The 21,953-nt window shown below is 39.9% G+C and overlaps 2 protein-coding genes across 2 annotated transcripts in view; one reads left to right on the top strand and one right to left on the bottom strand.

The window, feature by feature from the left end:
- Nucleotides 1-20,699, top strand: part of CDH23 (cadherin related 23) — a 726,582-nt gene extending 705,883 nt beyond the window's left edge. The window contains exons 58-68 of the mRNA XM_070753910.1: nt 479-640; nt 2,373-2,629; nt 2,745-2,842; nt 3,312-3,432; nt 5,301-5,380; nt 6,906-6,946; nt 8,308-8,368; nt 11,244-11,373; nt 12,903-13,025; nt 14,279-14,392; nt 19,186-20,699. Of these exons, the coding sequence (XP_070610011.1) occupies nt 479-640; nt 2,373-2,629; nt 2,745-2,842; nt 3,312-3,432; nt 5,301-5,380; nt 6,906-6,946; nt 8,308-8,368; nt 11,244-11,373; nt 12,903-13,025; nt 14,279-14,392; nt 19,186-19,515 (1,517 nt within the window). The 3' untranslated portion in view covers nt 19,516-20,699. The remainder of the gene's footprint in view (nt 1-478; nt 641-2,372; nt 2,630-2,744; nt 2,843-3,311; nt 3,433-5,300; nt 5,381-6,905; nt 6,947-8,307; nt 8,369-11,243; nt 11,374-12,902; nt 13,026-14,278; nt 14,393-19,185) is intronic.
- LOC139168329 (prosaposin-like) overlaps nt 20,585-21,953 on the bottom strand; it is a 50,918-nt gene continuing 49,549 nt past the window's right edge. Inside the window, exon 14 of the mRNA XM_070753909.1 lies at nt 20,585-21,484. Coding sequence (XP_070610010.1) covers nt 21,449-21,484 — 36 coding nt within the window. The 3' untranslated portion in view covers nt 20,585-21,448. The remainder of the gene's footprint in view (nt 21,485-21,953) is intronic.

Genomic DNA, 21,953 nt, shown 5'->3' with positions numbered 1-21,953 from the left:
TCTCTCAGTTGTTGTTGCCTATGCGTCGCTCTCCGCATGCGTGGCTGTATCATTAACTCTTGTTCTGAATCCAAGGAGGAGCTAGAGAATTGATCTCCTTCTGAGCTGTCTGCCCCACTCTCCTCCTCCCTGTCACTCATGTCTTCTTGGTCAGAGGAGCCTTCATCAGCATATTCCACCGGGGGCAAAACAGGCCTGCAGCATGTAGATGTCTCCCCCACATCCACGGTCCTTGGGGCAGGAGCAGGGCCAGAGCTAACCACAACAATAAGGATATCACCTCCTGAAATTTATTGGAAGGCTAGCATCTTACAAAATAATTTATTGGGAGGCTAGCATCTTACAAAATGAAATGCCAGCTTCAAGCACAATTTTATTTTAAAATTGCTTTTGGTTTATGCCAATGGCCCAGAGGTGAATGCACTACTTCCAAAAGTGATTTATTGGTCTTTGTTGTTTAATTCCCTCCTTCTGCTAGGGGTTGCGACAGATGCAAAAGTGGGTTCGGAACTGATCAAACTTGTTGCACTGGATGCTGACATTGGAAACAACAGCCTAGTCTTATACAGCATTCTGGGAATTCGCTACATCAAACAACATTCAAATGATTCTGATGAGGTGGCCAACATTTTCAGCATTGGTAAGATTGGCAACGATTTGCTCAGGTATCAAATGAATAGTTTAGGTTATATTCCTGTATCGTCCTCTTTTAACGACCCATAATCCCTTGATTATGAATGGAGTATTTACTGCCCAGATGCCATTCCTGTCACCAATGTGGAGGGTTTTTTTCAGCAGATATATTCCTAGTATGCTCAGAGAGAGAAATATTCCTGTATGCTGCAGGAAACTTGCCAGGACATAGGATGCTAATAGAGGCATAACCATTCAATGCATCTATTTTGAAGCTTCCCGAGACTGTTCACACTGATATTTCAGATGAAGCCTTAATACAGTTGTTACATCTTGCATGAGAGGCATTATGAGTACCTCCGGAACTACCTGCTACCGCACGAATCCCAGCGGCCGATAAGGTCCCACAGAGTTGGCATTCTCCGGGTCCCATCGACTAAACAATGTTGTCTGGCGGGCCCCAGGGGGAGAGCCTTCTCTGTAGCCACCCGTCCCTCTGGAATCAACTCCCCCTGGAGATTAGAACTGCCCCCACCCTCCTTGCCTTTCATAAACTACTTAAGACCCACTTATACCACCAGGCATGGGGGATTTGAGACATCTTCCCCCAGGCTCATTATTATTTATGTTTGGTATGTATGTGCTGTTTGGTTTTTAATTATGATAGGGTTTTTAGTTATTTTTAATATTAGATTTGTGCCATTATAATATTGTTTTTATCGTTGTTGTGAGCCGCCCTGAGTCTTCGGAGAGGGGCGGCATACAAATCTAATAAATTGAATTGAATTGAATGATCTAAGCCAGACTTGTCAAACTCGTGTCCCGTAGGCCAGATGCGTAACACACTGGCCATGCCTACACCACGTTTAGCAAAAGGGGAAAAATATCACGTGATGTCACCATGACATGACAAGTTTTACAGCCCTGACCTGGGCTGTGGGCTGTGAACTGGGGAAGTTTGATGATGATGATGATGATGAAGAAGAAGAAACTAAATTGCTAACTTTGAACTAATCACTGTTTCTCAGCTTAATTAATCTTATTTAATTGTAATATTATGATAAAATTAAAGGAAGTCTAGAACTCCTGAAGGGAAAAACAGATACCAAACTAACAAATAAATGCAATGCATCTTTGTTGAAGTCACACTGAATTGTTGATGTTTTCTTTCAAAACTTAAAATAATGCAAACACTAAGAAAAGAGATGAAATCAATTGTTTTCACAGTATTCATGCCCAAGAGTTAATCTGGTTATTGAATTTACCCATTTACTGGGCTCTCAAAATGCTTAAATAATAACTAGATAGGACAAATTTGTACAAGATAATAAAACATCAACATCAAATCTGTAAGGTCTCTAAGACCTAGATAGTAACCAAGTTTTCAAAGTTGCACAAGTCCATCTGCTTTAATTTTACTTGACCTGGCTAAAAGTGTAGTCCAACCATAACCTCCAATACTTGTCTTTCTGTTTCACATTTGTTTAACTATATGTTGGTTGGACAAAGGTAAGAATTTATGTTCAGTTAATTTTAGAATACAGTAGCTAATGTCTTATTGTTTTATTTATAACTATCAGCTCTCTTTGGATGCCATTATTTTAAAATGCAATTGCAAGATTGTCCATTTTATCTTTTACCCTTCTTCACAAAGATTTATTGCTCTTAGAAAAGAAGTGTTGATTCCAAATGTCTTGGCAAATTCTAAATGTGGAGTCTATTGTTGACCCTTCTTAAAGGTAACCTAGATGGAATTCTTCGAACCTTTGATCTATTCACTGCTTACAATCCTGGATACTTTGTGGTGGATGTTATGGCTTCTGATCTGGCTGGCCACAACGACACTACAGTTGTGGGAATTTATATCCTGAGAGATGACCAACGGGTAAAGATCATAATCAATGAGATCCCTGATAAAGTACGGCAGTTTGAGGAGGAATTCATCAGCCTGTTGTCCAATATAACTGGGGCCATTGTCAATACAGATGATGTGCAGGTATGTTTCACGTTACGAATGTTCTAATCATTTGTTCTCTTTCTCCTTGAGCTAAAGGAAAACAAAACCTTTGCCAATTGTCTGAGGCTGTTTGTTTGGTTTTTTCATCCTGTAGTTCCATGTTGACAAAAAAGGCCGTGTGAATTTTGCCCAGACGGAATTGTTGATCCACGTGGTGAACCGAGAGACCAATAGGATACTTGATGTAGAAAAGTAAGCAGTCTACCATGATATACATTGATAAGCAGATTTCAAATTAGTTGATCTTATGCCAACAGGGGCCATATCTACTGATTGTAAGAAACATTTAATTAAATCACTTTTCAGATTAGACAACTATTTTCAAAACTGTCCATTATGGTTGTTATTGCTATGCACAAAAAATCTTGAATTTGGCCAACCTGAGCCAACCATGGAATTCTGGGAGTTGAAATCCATCGGTCATAAAGGAGCCATAGAATAGAATAGAGTAGAGTAAAAGTAGAATAGAATAAAATGGAGTGGAGTGGAATGGTATGGAATGGAATAGAATAGAAGCCATAGTTGTCCATTCCTGTTATAAAGTATACATATAGGGTATATAGAGTATACAGAGGGAACATGATTAATTGTTTGTGCAACAAACTATTTTATTAGCCGTAATTAATGGTAAAAATTAAGAAATGTTTAACCGTCTTTTCAGAGTCATACAAATGATTGATGAGAATAAAGAACAGCTTAAAAATCTCTTCCGAAATTACAATGTTTTAGATGTTCAACCAGCCATCACAACCCGAGCTTCAGAAGACTTGTCAACATTGCAGGTAAGGTAGAGGCTTCCTTCTTTTAAATCTTAAGCATAATTCACTCCCAGATGTTCCAGATACTTTTTGACTGTATTGTACATCCATTATAGTTGAGAAACTTCCATTCTTCCTTTAATGACATGTTCTATACATCATAATTAACTTTTTTTTTCTATTCTCACATAAGAAACTAGTTTTTTATCACAACTAGTGTTAAACTTTATCTAGCAGCAATAAAAACAGGGGGGGAGAGATAATTAAAGGTTTCAAAGGTGATAAACTCAGTGATTCCTCTATTTTAGTTTTCCCTCTGGTTCATCGTTTCCTTGGTATTTTATCATTTTAGATTTTTACTAAACAACCTGTGCCCTGTTAGATTATTATTTCATATATTTCCTGACCTAAGCAGAAAAACAGAATGATGGCGGGTGGTTGGAGGGAAACAGTAGGAACTAGAGCAACTTCTGATTTCCTGCCAGCTTCCCCAATGAGTTTCCTTATAGAAAGCTGGCAGAGATCATTGGAAATCTTCCTCCCTCCCACCCTCCTTCCCTGCCTCCTTCTCTATCATTCTCTCATTCCCTTTCTCCCTCCCTTTCCCTTTTCAGCAAGCAGGTAAGTGGCTGCTGCTGGGTGGGGGAGGAAGCCAGGGATTGTCTGGGAAATTGTCTAAGAAAGTTCAAAATGAAGGTCCCATGACTCCAGCAGTAACCCAGTCACCACTGATAGCGCTGAAGCAGCCACAATCTCCCCAAATTTCATTCTCTCAGAAGTCATAAATCCCGGATTTTGGAAAGACTGTATAAGTTAGCCCATCTGAGGCATCTTGGTTATTGTCCTATGATGCACCCTTTCACCCCGGTAAAAGTTATGACAATGATAGTTGTAGTAGCATAAAGATAAACATGCTGGTCAATTACTATAATGAACGCAAACTGTATCCTTCAGCAAAATTTCAGAAACAATATTGAGATAATTACATTATTAGGTTGACTCAGCCTTCCATCCTTCCAAGGTTGGTAAAATGAAGACTCAGATTTATTTATTTATTTATTTACTTAGTTACTTACTTACTTAGTTACTTACTTACCGTAGTTACTTACTTAGTTACTTACTTAGTTACTTACTTACTTACTTACTTACTTACTTACTTACTTACTTACTTATTTATTCAATGTTTATGCCGCCCTTCTCCTTAGACTCAGGGCGGCTTACAACATGCTAGCAATAGCACTTTTTTAACAGAGCTAGGTAGGCTATTGCCCCCACAATCCGGGTCCTCATTTTACCCACCTCGGAAGGATGGAAGGCTGAGTCAACCTTGAGCCGGTGATGAGATTTGAACCGCTGACCTTCAGATCTACAAGTCAGCTTCAGTGGCCTGCAGTACAGCACTCTACCTGCTGCACCACCCCGGCTCATTAGATTGTCGGGGTGCAATATGCTGATTCTGTAAACTGCTTAGAGTGGACCATAAAACTCTGTGAAGCGGTATATAAGTCTAAATGCTATTGCTTTTATTGTATTATCAGTGCCCTAAAAGTCATGTATCTTTTATGTGAAGAAGCTAGAAAGCATACCTCCAGGTCTAACCCCATTTGCATTCCAGTAGATGATGTCAAAGAGAGGAGACGGTTAGATGAAACAATTCACTTAGATTAATGGAATTTGGCACCAAATGATTAATTGGCCATACATTATGTTTCTCTTTCCCTCAGTGCCTTGAACATGAGCACATCTTGGAAGTATGATACCCTCCAGTCAGGGCCATAAGGCAGGTGAAGTTTGATGGCCAAGAATTTTTCTAGAAATTCCACTCCCCGCTACAATGGTTTGCTTTGTTTTTTGTTTTTTGTTTTTTCCCCCTGTTTCTTGTCATTTTTTAGATGGCAATAATCATTCTGGCTATTCTCCTCTTCCTGGCAGCCATGTTGTTTATCCTCATGAACTGGTACTACAGAACTGCGTGAGTAGCCATCTGCCCCTAGGTGGCAGAATATTTCAAATACCATAGTCAAATGACACTATAAAATAATAATAATAATAGTAACGATAATAACAGAAGATATAGAACAACTAGAACTCGGACCACATGTTTCCTGAATAGTTTTTATCACAGAGCTATACTCACACTTAACAACGAACTAAAGGGTCACCATCAGTGAACTGTTGGACAATATTACTCGGTTTTTCATGTAGATGGTTGAGTGGTTCAGGGTGGGGAATTTGTAGTGGGTGGGACATTTATTCTATTTTTTATTCTATTTTTTATTCTATTTTTTATTCTATTTTTAAATTTACCTATTCTGATGTTATGTATGGTGGGACTGGTCTCTGGGTGTCACACGACTTTCGTTGCCAATGACAATTCGTTGTTTTTGACAATGACAATAAATTTATTATTATTATTATTAGAAGACCAAATTAAGTGTTCCCAGAGTAAAGCCAGGGCATTATAAGAAAATCAATATCGCTGGCACATTACACATAACAAATATTTGGAACTACAATTATTGCATTGTGGCCACATTTATAATCATGCTTTCAAGACATCCTTGAGTAAAGCCATTTGGAGTTGCTTGTTTTAGTGCTCTAACCGTGAAGTAGTAGTTTTTCATATTCTGAATAAATAAATAGGTAAATAAAAGGCTAAATAAGATTGAAGAGTACAAAAGTTGATAGCTTTTGTGTCACGGTTTGTAATTGATTAATGTCCGTTTGAACATTAACCCCCGCGGAGGCGATGGACGGAAGCCCAGTCATTTGTTCAAAAACAAGATTTCTTTTATTATATAAAAGTAGAAAAATAAAACATGTCACGAGGGACAAAAACAAATATGTCTTCACATGATAGAGGTAAAATGGAGAATGGAGTTTTAGCATGAAGAAGGAGGAAGTGATGTTAGTTTTGGCAGGATATTATATCATAATAGGAGGATCTTAGAAAGACACACAAAGTTAACTCTTTAATTACTGGATGGTCTCTGAGGGCTGGCAATATTCAGCGTGACATTTTTTTACTGTTCTCTTAAATAACGTCATTACCTTAGCTGGATAAAGTTTGTGTAGTTGGAGAAAATCTGCAGATGTTGTGTTGATCTGCCCATGATTTTAAAATGATGGCTTTTTAAGGAGCTGAAGTGCTAGGCTAGAAACTAGGACGCTGTGAATTCTCCTCTCCTAGGTACAGACATCGTTTGGGTGAGTTGGAGCCAATCAGAGAATTGCTACAGTGGGGAAAACAGAGAGAAGAAACATGATGTACACTAGCATGAGTTGTGTATGATAAGATATGCATCTACTAAATAAATAAATAGATAATTAAGGGCAGTTTTAGCTAAGAATCTGCCAGTTTTGTCCTTTTCTACTTGGGAAGAAAGCAGTGGGTGAGAAGCCTGATCGAATTCATGTAAAGCTTAGGAAAAAATATCATGATATTTATATTTCTTGCCCATTCCAGTTGATTACTACTTTTATTTATTTTTTTGCAGACACAAAAGAAAATTGAAAGCAATTGTTGCGGGTTCCGCAGGTAAACGCTATTGAAAATGTATACTTTTCATTGTGGGGGGGGAAATGTTAATTGGTAGATGTCATAATTCATAATACCAACTTATAAAAGGCTTCCACACTAGGTGTCTCTTTGGTTTTATTAAGCAGTGTTTTCCCAACATTAATTAGAAGGTAAATTAAGTAAAGATTGTCCACAGCAATGTATAAAGTGCTGAAATATCCTATTATTATTATTATTATTATTATTATTATTATTATTATTATTATTATTTATTAGATTTGTATGCCGCCCCTCTTCGTAGACTCGGGGCGGCTTACAGCAATGATAAAAACAATATATAATGACAAATCTAATAGTTAGAATCTAAAATAACAATAATACATTTTAAAAGTCTAAAAAACAAGAAACCCCAATATACATTAAAAGAAAACATACATACAGTCATATCATACACAAAGAACTACATAGGCAGGGGCAGATGTTTCAGTTCCCCCACACCTGCTGATAGAGGTGGGTTTTAAGGAGTTTACGAAAGGCAAGGAGGGTGGGGGCAGTTCTAATCTCTGGGGGGAGCTGATTACAGAGGGTCGGAGCCACCACAGAGAAGGGTCTTCCTCTGGGTCCCGCCAAATGACATTGTTTAGTTGATGGGACCCGGAGGAGACCAATTCTGTGGGACCTAACCTGTCGCTGGGATTCGTGCGGCAGAAGGCAGTCTCATAGATACCCTCGTCCAGTGCCATGAAGGGCTTTATAGGTGATGACCAACACTTTGAATTGTGACCGGAAACTGATCGGCAACCAATGCAGACTGCGGAGTGTTGGAGTAACATGGGCATATTTTGGAAAGCCCATGATAGCTCTCACAGCTGCATTCTGCATGATCTGAAGTAATACTTACCCTTCAAAAGGCTAACACAGAATTAGATTCTATTCATCAGAAACCCAGTGTAAATATTCAATCTTTGTATTTGTAATTTCTAACCCTATTCTTCCATCCAGGTGCCTTGCATAGCCATTTAATAATTGCATGTTTAGTTTTTGTTCTCTGTATCAGATTTATTATTATTCTTTGTTGATGTTATTTTCATGCAATAAAGGAAACACAAGACTGGAACAATTGGCTCTAATATCTAGGTGGAGAAAAGTTACATATTTCAGATTAAACTGTTAGTGGGGAAGTAATGTCAATCTGTAAAATTTTATTTGATATTCTAAGAACTGGTGGGGAAAAGATTCACTGCTAATTTTTCAGTGATACAAGTCTGCTTTTAAAATCATACTCCAGAAAGGCCATATTGAAGAAATACCAAGAGATAAAACTCTAAACCAATTGACATAAATTATTCTTGGTAAATTCAGCACATTCTGTTTTGCAGGTAAACGAGATTTCATGGATATCATGGATATGCCAAACACAAATAAATATTCCTTTGATGGGTAAGTTCAGATTTCAGAAACAAGAGTCCAAGGTTAGTTTTAATCTTAGTCATATTATATAGAAATAAATTCAACTAAAATCTTATCAAATAAAATCTTATTTTTTCCATGCTTGGAAAAGATCTCACAGAAATCTCACACAGGACTATTTTATGTATGATTTGACTGGAGATTTAGGTGCCCATCAGAGCTTCATTGTCATGGAGCGGAATCTATTCCCAGTTAAAGTAATGCAGTCTTCATGAATACTCCAGTTAGAAGATATGACTCTTGTCCTCATTAGTTTAATAATCAGCTGCCCAAGTCATCATCTCCTGCTTCCCTGTTAAATTTAGGGGTCCATTAATTGTATAGCTTGCCCTATCTGAGAAGGGATTGAAAAAGAACATTTTGCAAATACAGTGGTACCTCTACTTAAGAACGCCTCTAATTAAGAACCTTTCTGGATAAGAACCCGGTGTTCATGATTTTTTTGCCTCTTCTTAAAAACCATTTTCTACTTAGGAACCCAAACCCGGAAAAATTTCCTAGAAAATTTGAGAGCGGCATTATTATTATTATTATTTATTAAATTTGTATGCTGCCCCTCTCCAAAGACTCAGGGCGTGTCACAACAATAAAAACAGTACAAATCCAATAATTAAAAACAGTTTAAAACCCCTTAATGTAAAAACAATCATACATGTCATACAAACCATACATAAAATGGAAACGGCCCAGGGGAATCAATTTCCCCATGCCTGACGACAGAGGTGGGTTTTAAGGAGTTTACAAAAGGCAAGGAGGGTGGGGGCAATCCTAATCTCTGGGGGGAGTTGATTCCAGAGGGTCAGGGCCGCCACAGAGAAGGTTCTTCCCCTGGTTCCCGCCAGATGACATTGTTTCGTCGACAGGACCCGGAGAAGGCCAACTCTTTGGGACCTAACCGGTCTCTGGGATTTGTGCGGCGATATTCTGGTCCGATGCCACGAAGGGCTTTATAGGACATGACCAACACTTTGAATTGTGACCGGAAACTGATCGGCAACCAATGTAAACTGCGGAGTGTTGGTGTAACATGGGCATACCTAGGGAAGCCCATGATTGCTCTCGCAGCTGCATTCTGCATGATCTGAAGTTTCCGAACACTCTTCAAAGGTAGGCCCATGTAGAGAGCATTACAGTAGTCGAACCTCGAGGTGATGAGGGCATGAGTGACTGTGAGCAGTTACTCCCGGTCCAGATAGGGCCGCAACTGGTGCACCAGGCAAACCTGGGCAAATGCCCCCCTCGCCACAGCTGAAAGATGGTTCTCTAATGTAAGCTGTGGATCGAGGAGGATGCCCAAGTTACGGTCCCTCTCTGAGAGCATCAATAATTTCCCCCCAGAGTATGAAGGCCTGGCCAGTTTCCTGCCATTCCCCCTTTAATCCCGGCCATCTTGGGCTTTTCTGGGCTGCCAGAGGAGCCTTTCTGTGGCACTTAATGAGGCTTTGGCAGTCCAGAGCAAACGAAGCATTTTCCTTTCTCTGGGCTCTTGGACAGAGAATAAACCTCTGCCAGCACCCAGAGAAAAGAAGTGCTCCCTTTGCTCTGGACAGCCGAGTAGTCACCACAGTGAAGGAAAGGTGCCGACTACAAAGCGAGTGAGCAAGAGGAGAGGGGAGCCCTCCAGCATGGGAAGGATTTTTAAGCCTTAAAGTTTTGGATTTTTTTGATTCCCCTCACCTCACCTTCTTCCTTCTTAAGTAGAGGTACCACTGTAATAATTTTGAGTTTGCTGAGAAAACCCCTACTTTTGCCTTTGACCTAAATTCTAGACCAGTGATTTTCAACCTTTTTTGATCCGTGGCACATTTTTTACATTTACAAAATCCTGGGGCACACCACTAACCAAAATGACACAAAATGACATTCTAACACAGTACTTATTATATATATAGTTAATAATATAGTTTCTAAATGTATTTATACTCACTTAGTGTGAAACCTGGGCCTGTTTCGATGAACACAAAAGGGATATTCTGGCAGGAATGGTAGAAAGACACACACGAAGCTCTTCCTCAACAGTTCTCAGTCTCTCTCTGGTTTTAATTTTTATTGCAGTCAAGCTTGAGAAGCTCAGCTCACATAGACATGTGGTTGAAAACGGGAGCAATCTTTGTTGGCCAGAATGGGGAACTCCTTGGCGACAGATAACCAAAAACTGTCCAAAGGAAGATCAGCAAACTTTAGCATTAAACCACAATTAGAAATCGGGACCATGGGGAGTAGAGTAGCAGCTTCAACTATTCGCCATGGCCACACAATGGCAGCCTGAGCAGGGACCTTCCTGGGTGTGGATGAGAGGAGGCCTGCTATTGGTTCATCGCTACTGGTCGGGATGAATCCTAGAAGGTGATTGGTCAGTGAGTGTTCCTTGTGCCTTCACTCTTCCTGTCACTGATAGCCGGAGGGATTGTGAGGGGAATGTTTATGTTCGGATGGAGGCGGCTGGCAGTGGGCTGGATAAATGGTCTCCGTGGGCCATATCTGTCATGTGGGCCATAGTTTGGGGACCCTGTCTCACGCCACACTGGTTGAAAACACTATTCTAGACCTGTGTTTCCCAACCTTGGCAACTTGAAGATATTTGGACTTCAACTCCCAGAATTCCCCGGCCAGCATTCGCTGGCCGGGGAATTCTGGGAGTTGAAGTCCAAATATCTTCAAGTTGCCAAGGTTGGGAAACACTGGTCTAGACGACTAAGCTAGTTGGAACACTGCTGTCATACCACCCCTAGTTCTTCTTTTCACTAGACATTCTCTTTCAAAATCCTGTTTTACTGGTGTGTTCTTTTAAACACTGTCCAAGGTTGGCTTCAGTTTCATTGTAGGCTCCATCTATCCCTGACAGAGCAAACCCAGTGTGGCTTGACCCATTCTGCAGAAATCTGGAATTGGCGGCACAAGCTGAACATGAAGACGATCTGCCTGAGAACCTGAGTGAAATCACAGACTTGTGGAATAGTCCCACCAGGACCCATGTGAGATTATAGCTGCTTAGCATCAGGGTTTAACTATCCGGCAACCTAATGGTCTAACTCGCTCAGAAGTAGCAACAGTAGGGGAAAACAAATGGCTAATGTGATCGTGAATACATGTGGGGAACAAGGAGGGGCAATGTGTGAAATCACAATGCATATCCTAATAGTTTCATAGTTGTGTTAATCATTGAAGACAACTACAGAAGGGGGAATACTTTCATTAAGGTGTCCTTTTGCATATTTCATCCTTTAAACAAAAAAAAATCATAATGGATAGTAAACAAGTGCTTTGTTTTATTATGCTATGATTCCACGCAATTTAAAATTGTTTTTCCGTGTCAAACGTCACTATCTTGTTATATCCAGATATTTGATAGAATGGAATGGAATGGAATAGAATAATAATAATAATAATAATTATTATTATTATTATTATTATTATTATTATTATTATTAATTAGATTTGTATGCCGCCCCTCTCCGTAGACTCGGAGCGGCTCACAACAATAACAAAGACAATATAAGAACAAATCTAATAATTTAAAAAACACTAAAACCCCCATTATTAAAAGCAAGCATACACACAAACATACCATGTATAAACTGTATAGGCCCGGGGGAGATGTCTCAGTTCCCCCATGCCTGATGGCAGAGATGGGTCTTAAGAACTTTATGAAAGGCAAGGAGGGTGGGGGCAGCCGCCACAGAGAAGGCTCTTCTCCTGGGTCCCGCCAAATGACAATAGAATGGAATGGAATGGAATAGAACAGAATAGAATAGAATTCTTTATAGGCGAAGTGTGATTGGACACAAGGAATTTGTCATTGGTGCATACGCTCTCAGTGTACATAAAATAATAAAATTAGATTAGGATAGAATAGAACAGAACAGAATAGAATAGAAAGTTATAATTTTTGTAAGTCTAAATCGTGATAACCAAAGCACAGGGTTTTTTATGCTCAAAACAAGGATGGTAGCTTTAGATTGGCTTCCGATTGAGGTCAGAAATCATAAAGTTGACTGTGAAATAATATGATGCTGTATTTGCTGGGAAACCCAGCACCTCCTTTATATTTATATTCGAAAGACTTTATATTTGAAAGGCTTTAGAAACATGGCTTTGCTTGCAGGCGTGGGGCCGCTGAGCGACAACATTTTCCTCCGGCCACTAGTAACAAAAGAGTAATGCCAGTAGTAACGAATAAGTGACGGATGAATGTTTTTTAATATTTGAGGTTTTAAATTTTGTGGGTTTTTTTTATTTTTGTACACCGTCCTGAGTCCGTCAAGAGATGGGCAACCTGTAAATTGAAGCAATTAATAAATAAAATGTTTATGCAATTTTATTCAGATATCCTTAATAATTAAGTTTGACCAAGAAAGTTGGCCACTAGAAAGCAAAAGTGATTTGGGTGGAAAAGTTTCCAACAGTTACGGATTTGAATAGAATTTCTGAGAAAAAATCCATTACGATCTTTCCTTCAGGCCTGTTGAGGCCACAGAAGTTCTTCTACATTTCTTCTTTTTAGGGAACCTTTGGACGAGGTCCTTCAGCTTCCAAGCCAGAAGAAGATCGCTATCTGAGGGCAGCTATTCAGGAATACGATAATATTGCAAAGCTAGGCCAGATCATGAGAGAAGGGCCTATCAAGGTGGGTATCTATGCCATTAACGTCCTTGACATTGTCATCTGCAGCTTTCCAACAAATATCATTTATTGCCATGTAGGTTGCAAGAGACTTTTGCTTAAAAAGTCACAGGGAAAGAATATTTTTTTTAAAAAAAGTAAATTATTTAATAATAAAATATTATTTATTAATACAATTTGTAGGTTGTCCAACTCCTTATGGACTCTGGGCGGCTTTGACACTGTTTGGCGTTTGCAGTGATCCCTCGATTTTCGCGGGGGTTGCATTCCCAGACTGCCCACGAAAGTCGAATTTCCACGATGTAGAGATGCAGAAATAAAAACACGATTTTTGGCTATGGACAGCCAAAAACTACCCCCACGCACCCTTTTTCAAGTCCGCGCAAAGAGCCGGGCTTGAAGTTGGGGGCGGGGAGCGATGAAAGTGCAGAGGCCAGCAAAGATTGTTTTGAATGTTGCCACCCCCACCCCCCCAGCGCCTCCGGCCCCCTCGCCACTACCCCCCGCCCGCCCGATCCGCCCCTCTCACTGGCTTTCTTGGGACACGGGTCCTCCTGCAGCAGCGCTGGCGGCTACAGCTTCTCATCCTCCTCATTCGGCCGCTAGCCACTGAGCACTTTGAGAATGCCCGCCCCTCCCCTCTCATAGTCCCTTAGCTGAGAGCGCTTTCGTCCCAGCTATGAGCGAGGGGGCTGCAGGAGAGGCGGGGCAGGCATTTTCACAGAGAGGGGGAGAGAGAGGGAGAAAGAGAGAGAGGGGGGAGAGTGGAAGGTAGAGAGAGAGAGAGAAATGATAGAAAAAAGGGGAGAAAAAAAGAGAAATGAGAAAATGATTGAAGCAGAGAATGACAGGAAAGAACGAGAAAGAGAGAGAAGTGACTCTTGGTGATGACGTATGACGTCATTGGGTGGGAAAAACCATGGTATAGAAAAAAAACCGTGGAGTATTTTTTAATTAATATTTTTTGAAAAACCGTGATATAGCTGTTTCGCGAAGTTTGAACCCGCAAAAATTGAGGGATCACTGAATTTAGCATAAAACTTTTGATTGTCCACCCAGAGTCCTGTTTAATGTGATTGCAAAGCATTTCTTCTAAATCTGAGATGGTCTTCAGATCATTGTTTCCACTGTTTGTGTTTCCACTGGGCTTTAGAGGAATTTCTCATGAGGATTTCCTAGGGCCAGTTAATTGCAGGTTCAGTCCCAAAGAGTCCAGTATAATGTCTTCCTATTCCCTATTCCCCTCCCTCCTTCTAGGCGTCACTTTTAAAGGTAGTCTTGGATGATTACATGCGGCTGAAAAGACTGCTTGCTGAGCGGATGGTGCATAAAGCCACCACCAGCCATGGGGACCAGTCCTCAGTGTCTGAGGTAGAGTGCGTGTGTGCACGGGGTTCAAGAAAATGTTTGCCGTGCCCACTGGGTTGGAGTGTCTATCTTTCAGAGCTGAATCCTTCTGTACCTATTACAGTGGTACCTCTACTTATGAACTTAATTCGTTCCGTGACCAGGTTCTTAAGTAGAAAGGTTTGTAAGAAGAAGCAATTTTTCCCATAGGAATCGATGTAAAAGCAAATAATGTGTGCGATTGGGGAATCCACAGGGAGGGTGGAGACCCTGTTTCCTCCCAGGAGATTCCTAGAGAGGCACCACGGAGGCTTCTCCCTGCTTTTTCAGGCCCTGTTTCCTCCAAGGAAATTCCTAGAGAGGCCCCACAGAGGCTTCTCCCTGCCTTTTCCGGGCCTGTTTCCTCCCAGGAGATTCCTAGAGAGGCCCACAGAGGCTTCTCCCCACCTTTTTCCAGCCCTGTTTCCTCCCAAGAGATTCCTAGAGAGGCCCCACAGAGGCTTCTCCCTACCGTTTCCAGTTACAGTTTCGGAGGCTCAGGTTTGTAAGTGGAAAATAGTTCTTGAGAAGAAATCTTGAACACCCGGTTTTTATCTAGAAAAGTTCGCAAGTAAAGGCATTCTTAGGTAGAGGTACCACTGTATATGGTGCTTGCAGCTGTAGTTTTCTCTGGAGTTCTGTTTCCAACAGCAAGGTTTTCCAAATATTAACTTTAGTTATTTCTACCCTATTGAAGACAGGATTTCTTAACACTCTTCATTTGAACAGGCGAAATGTATTTTTCCTTGTTTTGTGTGTTCGTGTATTTTATAGATCTCATTATCTAACAATTCTAATCAGTTGTGACAAAGGATTGGGGGACCTGTAGCCCAAAAGTGATAGGTATTCGGAGTGGGTGGGGAAATGCCAAAGTACAAACCTAGGATCTCGATGAAGGATAGAGAGATTATGTCTCATTGGATAGAGTCGAAATAGAATTGCCAGCAACTTGAGCCAATGTGATAATATGAGGGCTAATCTGTGGGAATACAGGGGCTTCACTCTTTGGGAAATTCAATAGAAAATGTACATTGCTGTGTCCTATTCTGCTCATTGATGTTTCATAAATCAACCTCAGAAATCTCAATCCCAGTCACTGTGGGTTGGCAGTACAACCAAGCTAGTGCTCAATCCAGACTGTGTCCACTCTAAGACCAGTGTTTCTCAATTACTTTCTGTTTACACACACACACACAGGAAGAAGTAAACATTTCACCACCACCCCTAACCCTCTGCCAGGATGATTGTTTGCAATATTCAGCACATTTCACAGGAAAAACTCAGGCAGATTATCAGCGTGATTGGGATGTAATGTGTTTAAGTGGCATCTTAATTTATTTGGCTTCATGCTGTCCGCTGCCAACATTTTTAGATACAGTAAACATACTGGTCTTTCCTTATCTCCCACCATAGTCACAGGGAAGCCAAGCGCTACATAAGCTTCGGCATATTTCTTCATCTTAGCTTTTGGGAGACTTACGTTTGCCTCATTATCTCTGTCTCTCTCCTCCTTTCTTTTCATCCATGTTTTCATCCATGTTAAATATTTTTCCATGGTGTCTCTTAAGGTTGTGTTATCTGCACTTCATATCTCCTGCTCTGTGATGTGTGCTATTGTTTGGTGCAAAAAAACCCTACCTCCTGTGGCAAAAAAAAATCACATTCCCCGGGGTCATGCGCCTCCCCATGGCATCGCTTCGTGCCTCCCCCTCTATTTGAGAAACACTGGGAGGGGCACCCCTCTATTTGCAAAACACTGGTTTATACTGTTAACTACATATAATGTGGGGGCTCTAATTTGAGAAACACTGGTTTATACTGTTAACTACATATAATGGAGGGAGCTCTATTTGAGAAACACTGGTTTATACTATTAACTACATATAATAGGGGGGCTCTATTTGTGAAACACTGGTTTATACTATTAACTACATATAATGGGGGAGCTCTATTTGTGAAACACTGGTTTATACTATTAACTACATATAATGGGGGGCTCTATTTGTGAAACACTGGTTTATACTATTAACTACATATAATAGGGGGGCTCTATTTGAGAAACACTGGTTTATACTATTAACTACATATAATGGGGGGCTCTATTTGAGAAACACTGGTTTATACTATTAACTACATATAATGGGGGGCTCTATTTGAGAAACACTGGTTTATACTATTAACTACATATAATGGGGGGGCTCTGTTGGAGAAACACTGGTTTATACTATTAACTACATATAATAGGGGGACTCTATTGGAGAAACACTGCTTTATACTATTAACTACAGGTGATGGGGGGGATCTATTGGAGAAACTGGTTTATACTATTAACTACAGGTAATGGGGGGCTCTATTTGAGAAACACTGGTTTATACTATTAACTACATATAATAGGGGGGCTCTATTTGTGAAAAACTGGTTTATACTATTAACTACATATAATGGGGGGCTCTATTTGTGAAACACTGGTTTATACTATTAACTACATATAATAGGGGGGCTCTATTTGAGAAACACTGGTTTATACTATTAACTACATATAATAGGGGGGCTCTATTTGTGAAACACTGGTTTATACTATTAACTACATATAATGGGGGGGCTCTATTTGAGAAACACTGGTTTATACTATTAACTACATATAATAGGGGGACTCTATTGGAGAAACACTGGTTTATACTATTAACTACATATAATAGGGGGACTCTATTGGAGAAACACTGCTTTATACTATTAACTACATATAATAGGGGGGATATATTGGAGAAACTGGTTTATACTATTAACTACAGGTAATGGGGGGCTCTATTTGAGAAACACTGGTTTATACTATTAACTACAGGTAATGGGGGACTCTATTGGAGAAACACTGGTTTATACTATTAACTACATATAATAGGGGGACTCTATTGGAGAAACACTGCTTTATACTATTAACTACAGGTGATGGGGGGGATCTATTGGAGAAACTGGTTTATACTATTAACTACAGGTAATGGGGGGCTCTATTTGAGAAACACTGGTTTATACTATTAACTACATATAATAGGGGGGCTCTATTTGTGAAACACTGGTTTATACTATTAACTACATATAATGGGGGGCTCTATTTGTGAAACACTGGTTTATACTATTAACTACATATAATAGGGGGGCTCTATTTGAGAAACACTGGTTTATACTATTAACTACATATAATAGGGGGGCTCCATTGGAGAAACTGGTTTATACTATTAACTACAGGTAATGGGGGGGCTCTATTTGAGAAACACTGGTTTATACTATTAACTACATATAATAGGGGGGCTCTATTTGTGAAACACTGGTTTATACTATTAACTACATATAATGGGGGGGCTCTATTTGAGAAACACTGGTTTATACTATTAACTACATATAATAGGGGGACTCTATTGGAGAAACACTGGTTTATACTATTAACTACATATAATAGGGGGACTCTATTGGAGAAACACTGGTTTATACTATTAACTACATATAATAGGGGGGATATATTGGAGAAACTGGTTTATACTATTAACTACAGGTAATGGGGGGCTCTATTTGAGAAACACTGGTTTATACTATTAACTACATATAATAGGGGGGCTCTATTTGTGAAACACTGGTTTATACTATTAACTACATATAATGGGGGGGCTCTATTTGAAAAACACTGGTTTATACTATTAACTACATATAATAGGGGGACTATTGGAGAAACACTGGTTTATACTATTAACTACATATAATAGGGGGACTCTATTGGAGAAACACTGGTTTATACTATTAACTACATATCATAGGGGGACTCTATTGGAGAAACAATGGTTTATACTATTAACTACATATAATAGGGGGGCTCCATTGGAGAAACTGGTTTATACTATTAACTACAGGTAATGGGGGGCTGTATTTGAGAAACACTGGTTTATACTATTAACTACATATCATAGGGGGGCTCTATTGGAGAAACACTGGTCTATACTATTAACTACAGGTAATGGGGGGGCTCTGTTTGAGAAACACTGGTTTATACTATTAACTACCTATAATGGGGGGGCTCTGTTGGAGAAACACTGGTTTATACTATTAACTACATATAATAGGGGGACTCTATTGGAGAAACACTGGTTTATACTATTAACTACATATAATAGGGGGACTCTATTGGAGAAACACTGGTTTATACTATTAACTACATATAATAGGGGGGCTCTATTGGAGAAACTGGTTTATACTATTAACTACAGGTAATGGGGGGGCTCTATTTGAGAAACACCGGTTTACACTATTAACTACATATCATAGGGGGGCTCTATTTGAGAAACACTGGTTTATACTATTAACTGCATATAATGGGGGGGCTCTATTTGAGAAACACTGGTCTATACTATTAACTACATATAATGGGGGGCTTTATTTGTGAAACACTGGTTTATACTATTAACTACATATAATGGGGGGGCTCTATTTGAGAAACACTGGTTTATACTATTAACTGCATATAATACATTAGTTTTATAGTTTTATCAGGAAAAGGAGAATCTAATTTTTGTCTCTCTGCAAAACAGCTTAAGGAAAGGCATGTGCAGAAATGGGAGACACACCCTAGGTTTTAGATATAACCATGATTATCAGAAATAGTTCCAGCAGGACTCTATTCTAATTCAGGCGGAGAAAAGCAGTATTCTTACCGTTGACAACAGTGGAAACGTTAGCTGGAGAAAAAGCAAAATATGTGATATGCTGATTTTCATCCTGATTCTTTTTTCCAGCTGATCCAGAATGACCTGGATGAAGAGGAGGAGGAACCAAGGAGCCCCAGTGAAGGGAGCCTCCGATTTCGGCATCAGCAGCCTATTGAGCTCAAGGGGCCTGATGGTATCCATGTGGTCCATGGTAGCACAGGCACACTCCTAACCTCGGACCTCAACAGCCTTCCTGAGGATGACCAGAAAATACTAGCTCGCTCCTTAGAGACACTGACTGCTGAAGGTGGGTCCTACTGTGACAGAAATGCTCGTACCGAGTCTGCCAAATCCACCCCTATGCACAAGATGAGAGAAGTCATCATGGAGAGCCCACTGGAAATCACAGAGTTATGACTAGAAGTGGCATCCCTGGTGTAGCCCTGGGCCTACACAGACTCCTGCAGCAGGAGTACAGACTAAAGGACAAGAGAAGAGACGGAGGGCAGGGTCACCCCAAGGCCAGGCCATCGCCTGTTCCAGAGTAAATCTGACCAAGATAAGACATCCTTTTGTGATAGCACTCCTGAAGAGCCTAGCTCCAGGGATGAAGGCTCTCGGGATCGGACACTCAGAGACTCGCTCTCTTAATTTTGTTTTTCAGATATAAAGTGTTTCAAATAAAAGCTGTGGGAGGCCCTGGGATATAAACCTAAAGCTATAATTGCAATAATCATGGTGCCATGTTCCATCAGTAGGGTCAACAAGGCTCTCTTAACAGGTTCTCTCGACTGGATCAAATATGTTCTCCTGCCACCCTGCTAGCAGGGAATGGTGACTACCAACTGAATGCAGCTAAGATGATTCCACAATGTTCCGTTTGGTCTCACACACGCAATGGTTGTGTGATAAACTTCAGGAAGCTCCATAAATCTGTTCAGCATCAATCCGTGTTGTCGTATTTTCTCCCCAAAAAGAAATCTGAAGGCATCTTTTCATTCTACTGGCTTACACAAAATATATGTATTTCAGCAACCAAACAGAGTGACTAATTAAGGTTCTGAATGTCAAAGAGTGTTGGTGTGTAATTTTTTTTTTTTGTTCTTTTATTTCAAACGATGTGCTGAGAGTTTTTGGAATGGTCTGTTAAAGGAACCAGAAATACATTACACATGAATTTGGTAACTCTGTGTGTGCTTTTTTCTATCCCAAATGTCATGTTAACCCTTTTGCCATAGGTTTCATCATTACTTTAGACTGAATGCACACACTCCAGCAGAACAATCACAATGATAATTGCATTCAACAATAAAGTAACATATTCTTAAGACTACCAAGGGAAGGGTAATAAGGGTGTCCTGTATGGATTATGCAGCAGTATACAGTATATAATGAACTAACATTATTCTGATGTGAATAAATTAAATCAATGAAATAGAGGTTGACACCCTATATTAGACCATTCAGCAACTAAAGAACAAATGGCTTTTCAAGATAATTTTTTATTTATCAAATTTATACAGCCACCAATCTCACAAGAAGTTAACCCAACATATGCATTGGTTCAAGGATCAAGGTTTTATTTAGCATCCAATCTGAAAATATACAGGGTTTGTAAAGGTACTGTTGCCAATTAGTCAATATCAAATGGATCAACATCTACCCTTTTTTCAGCCAATAAAATGTGCATAAACATTGAAGAGAAAGCCTCATTGCTTTTCTATACATTTCAAAAATAGCTTTCAGTTTTAGCATGTATGTTACTTTAACTCAGAGCTTCTTGGAAAAAAAGTAGCAGCAATGTTCCTTGACATTTTTTTTTAAAGATCACATTTATTTCCTTTGTGAAGAAGAATGCTCCATTGGTGCAACACCTCTTCACATCCATTATATGTGCAGCTGTTGTTGCATCTAATCTGTTTTGTTCAACAACATCTTAAAGCATCTCCCCACGGTGCAAGGAAATCTTCAAAAGGCAACATTGCTATTCACTTCAAAACCCCAGCATAAATTACCCCTTTTGGTTATTTGGACTATATGGTTGTTTTACCTGCCTAAAATCGGTTATTGCTATTAATAAACACAATCCCAATAAATTCTTAATCTTTCCACCCTCTTCTTCTTAATTACATTCCTTTCTCACCATAGTTCAAAGCAAAGCAAAAAATGATTCGGAACTTGATCCACATAGAAAACAGTGGTTTGCTTTGGTACCAAGAGCTTAAGGTGGGAAAGGAAGATGGGCTTCTGCCAACATTCAGATTTTTCACAATTTTTCACCCAAATCATATTTCCAGATGGACTTCTGAACATCAGAGCCAATGTTCTTCCACTATTAGGACCTCCTTCTCTAGTTCCACATGTGGCGTTTGCAGTATTCAGTGGCCTGCAGAGAAAGAAGACAACATCAATCCAGATCACAACTGGCCATAAGAAAAAGTTGAGAATCTGGAGACACAGCAAATACCTAACAGCTTGTCTCAGTCACCCATTTTCAATAAAAGCTGAAGATCACCATTGGAGTAGACCAGTGATCTTCAACCTTTTTTGAGCCACGGCACCTTTTTTACATTTACAAAATCCTGGGGCACACCACTAACCAAAATAACATTTACCTCCAGTCCTGACCAGGATTAGAAATCGGGACCACGGGAAAGAGTAGCAGCTTCAACTACTCGCCGTGGGCACACAATGACAAGTGCGCGACAGCCCAAGCAGGGACCTCCTGGGTGTGGATGAGAGGCGGCTTGCTATTGGTTCATCGCTAGTGGTTGGGATGAATCCTAGAAGGTGATTGGTCAGTGAGCGTTCCCTGTGCCTCCACTCTTCCTGTTGCTGATAGCTGGAGGGATTGT

Source organism: Erythrolamprus reginae, chromosome 5 (genome assembly GCF_031021105.1).
Source record: "Erythrolamprus reginae isolate rEryReg1 chromosome 5, rEryReg1.hap1, whole genome shotgun sequence".
Classification (NCBI taxonomy): Eukaryota; Metazoa; Chordata; class Lepidosauria; order Squamata; family Dipsadidae; genus Erythrolamprus; species Erythrolamprus reginae.
The sequence above is the reverse complement of the archived record's forward strand: the minus strand, read 5'-3'. Positions and strand labels throughout refer to the sequence as shown.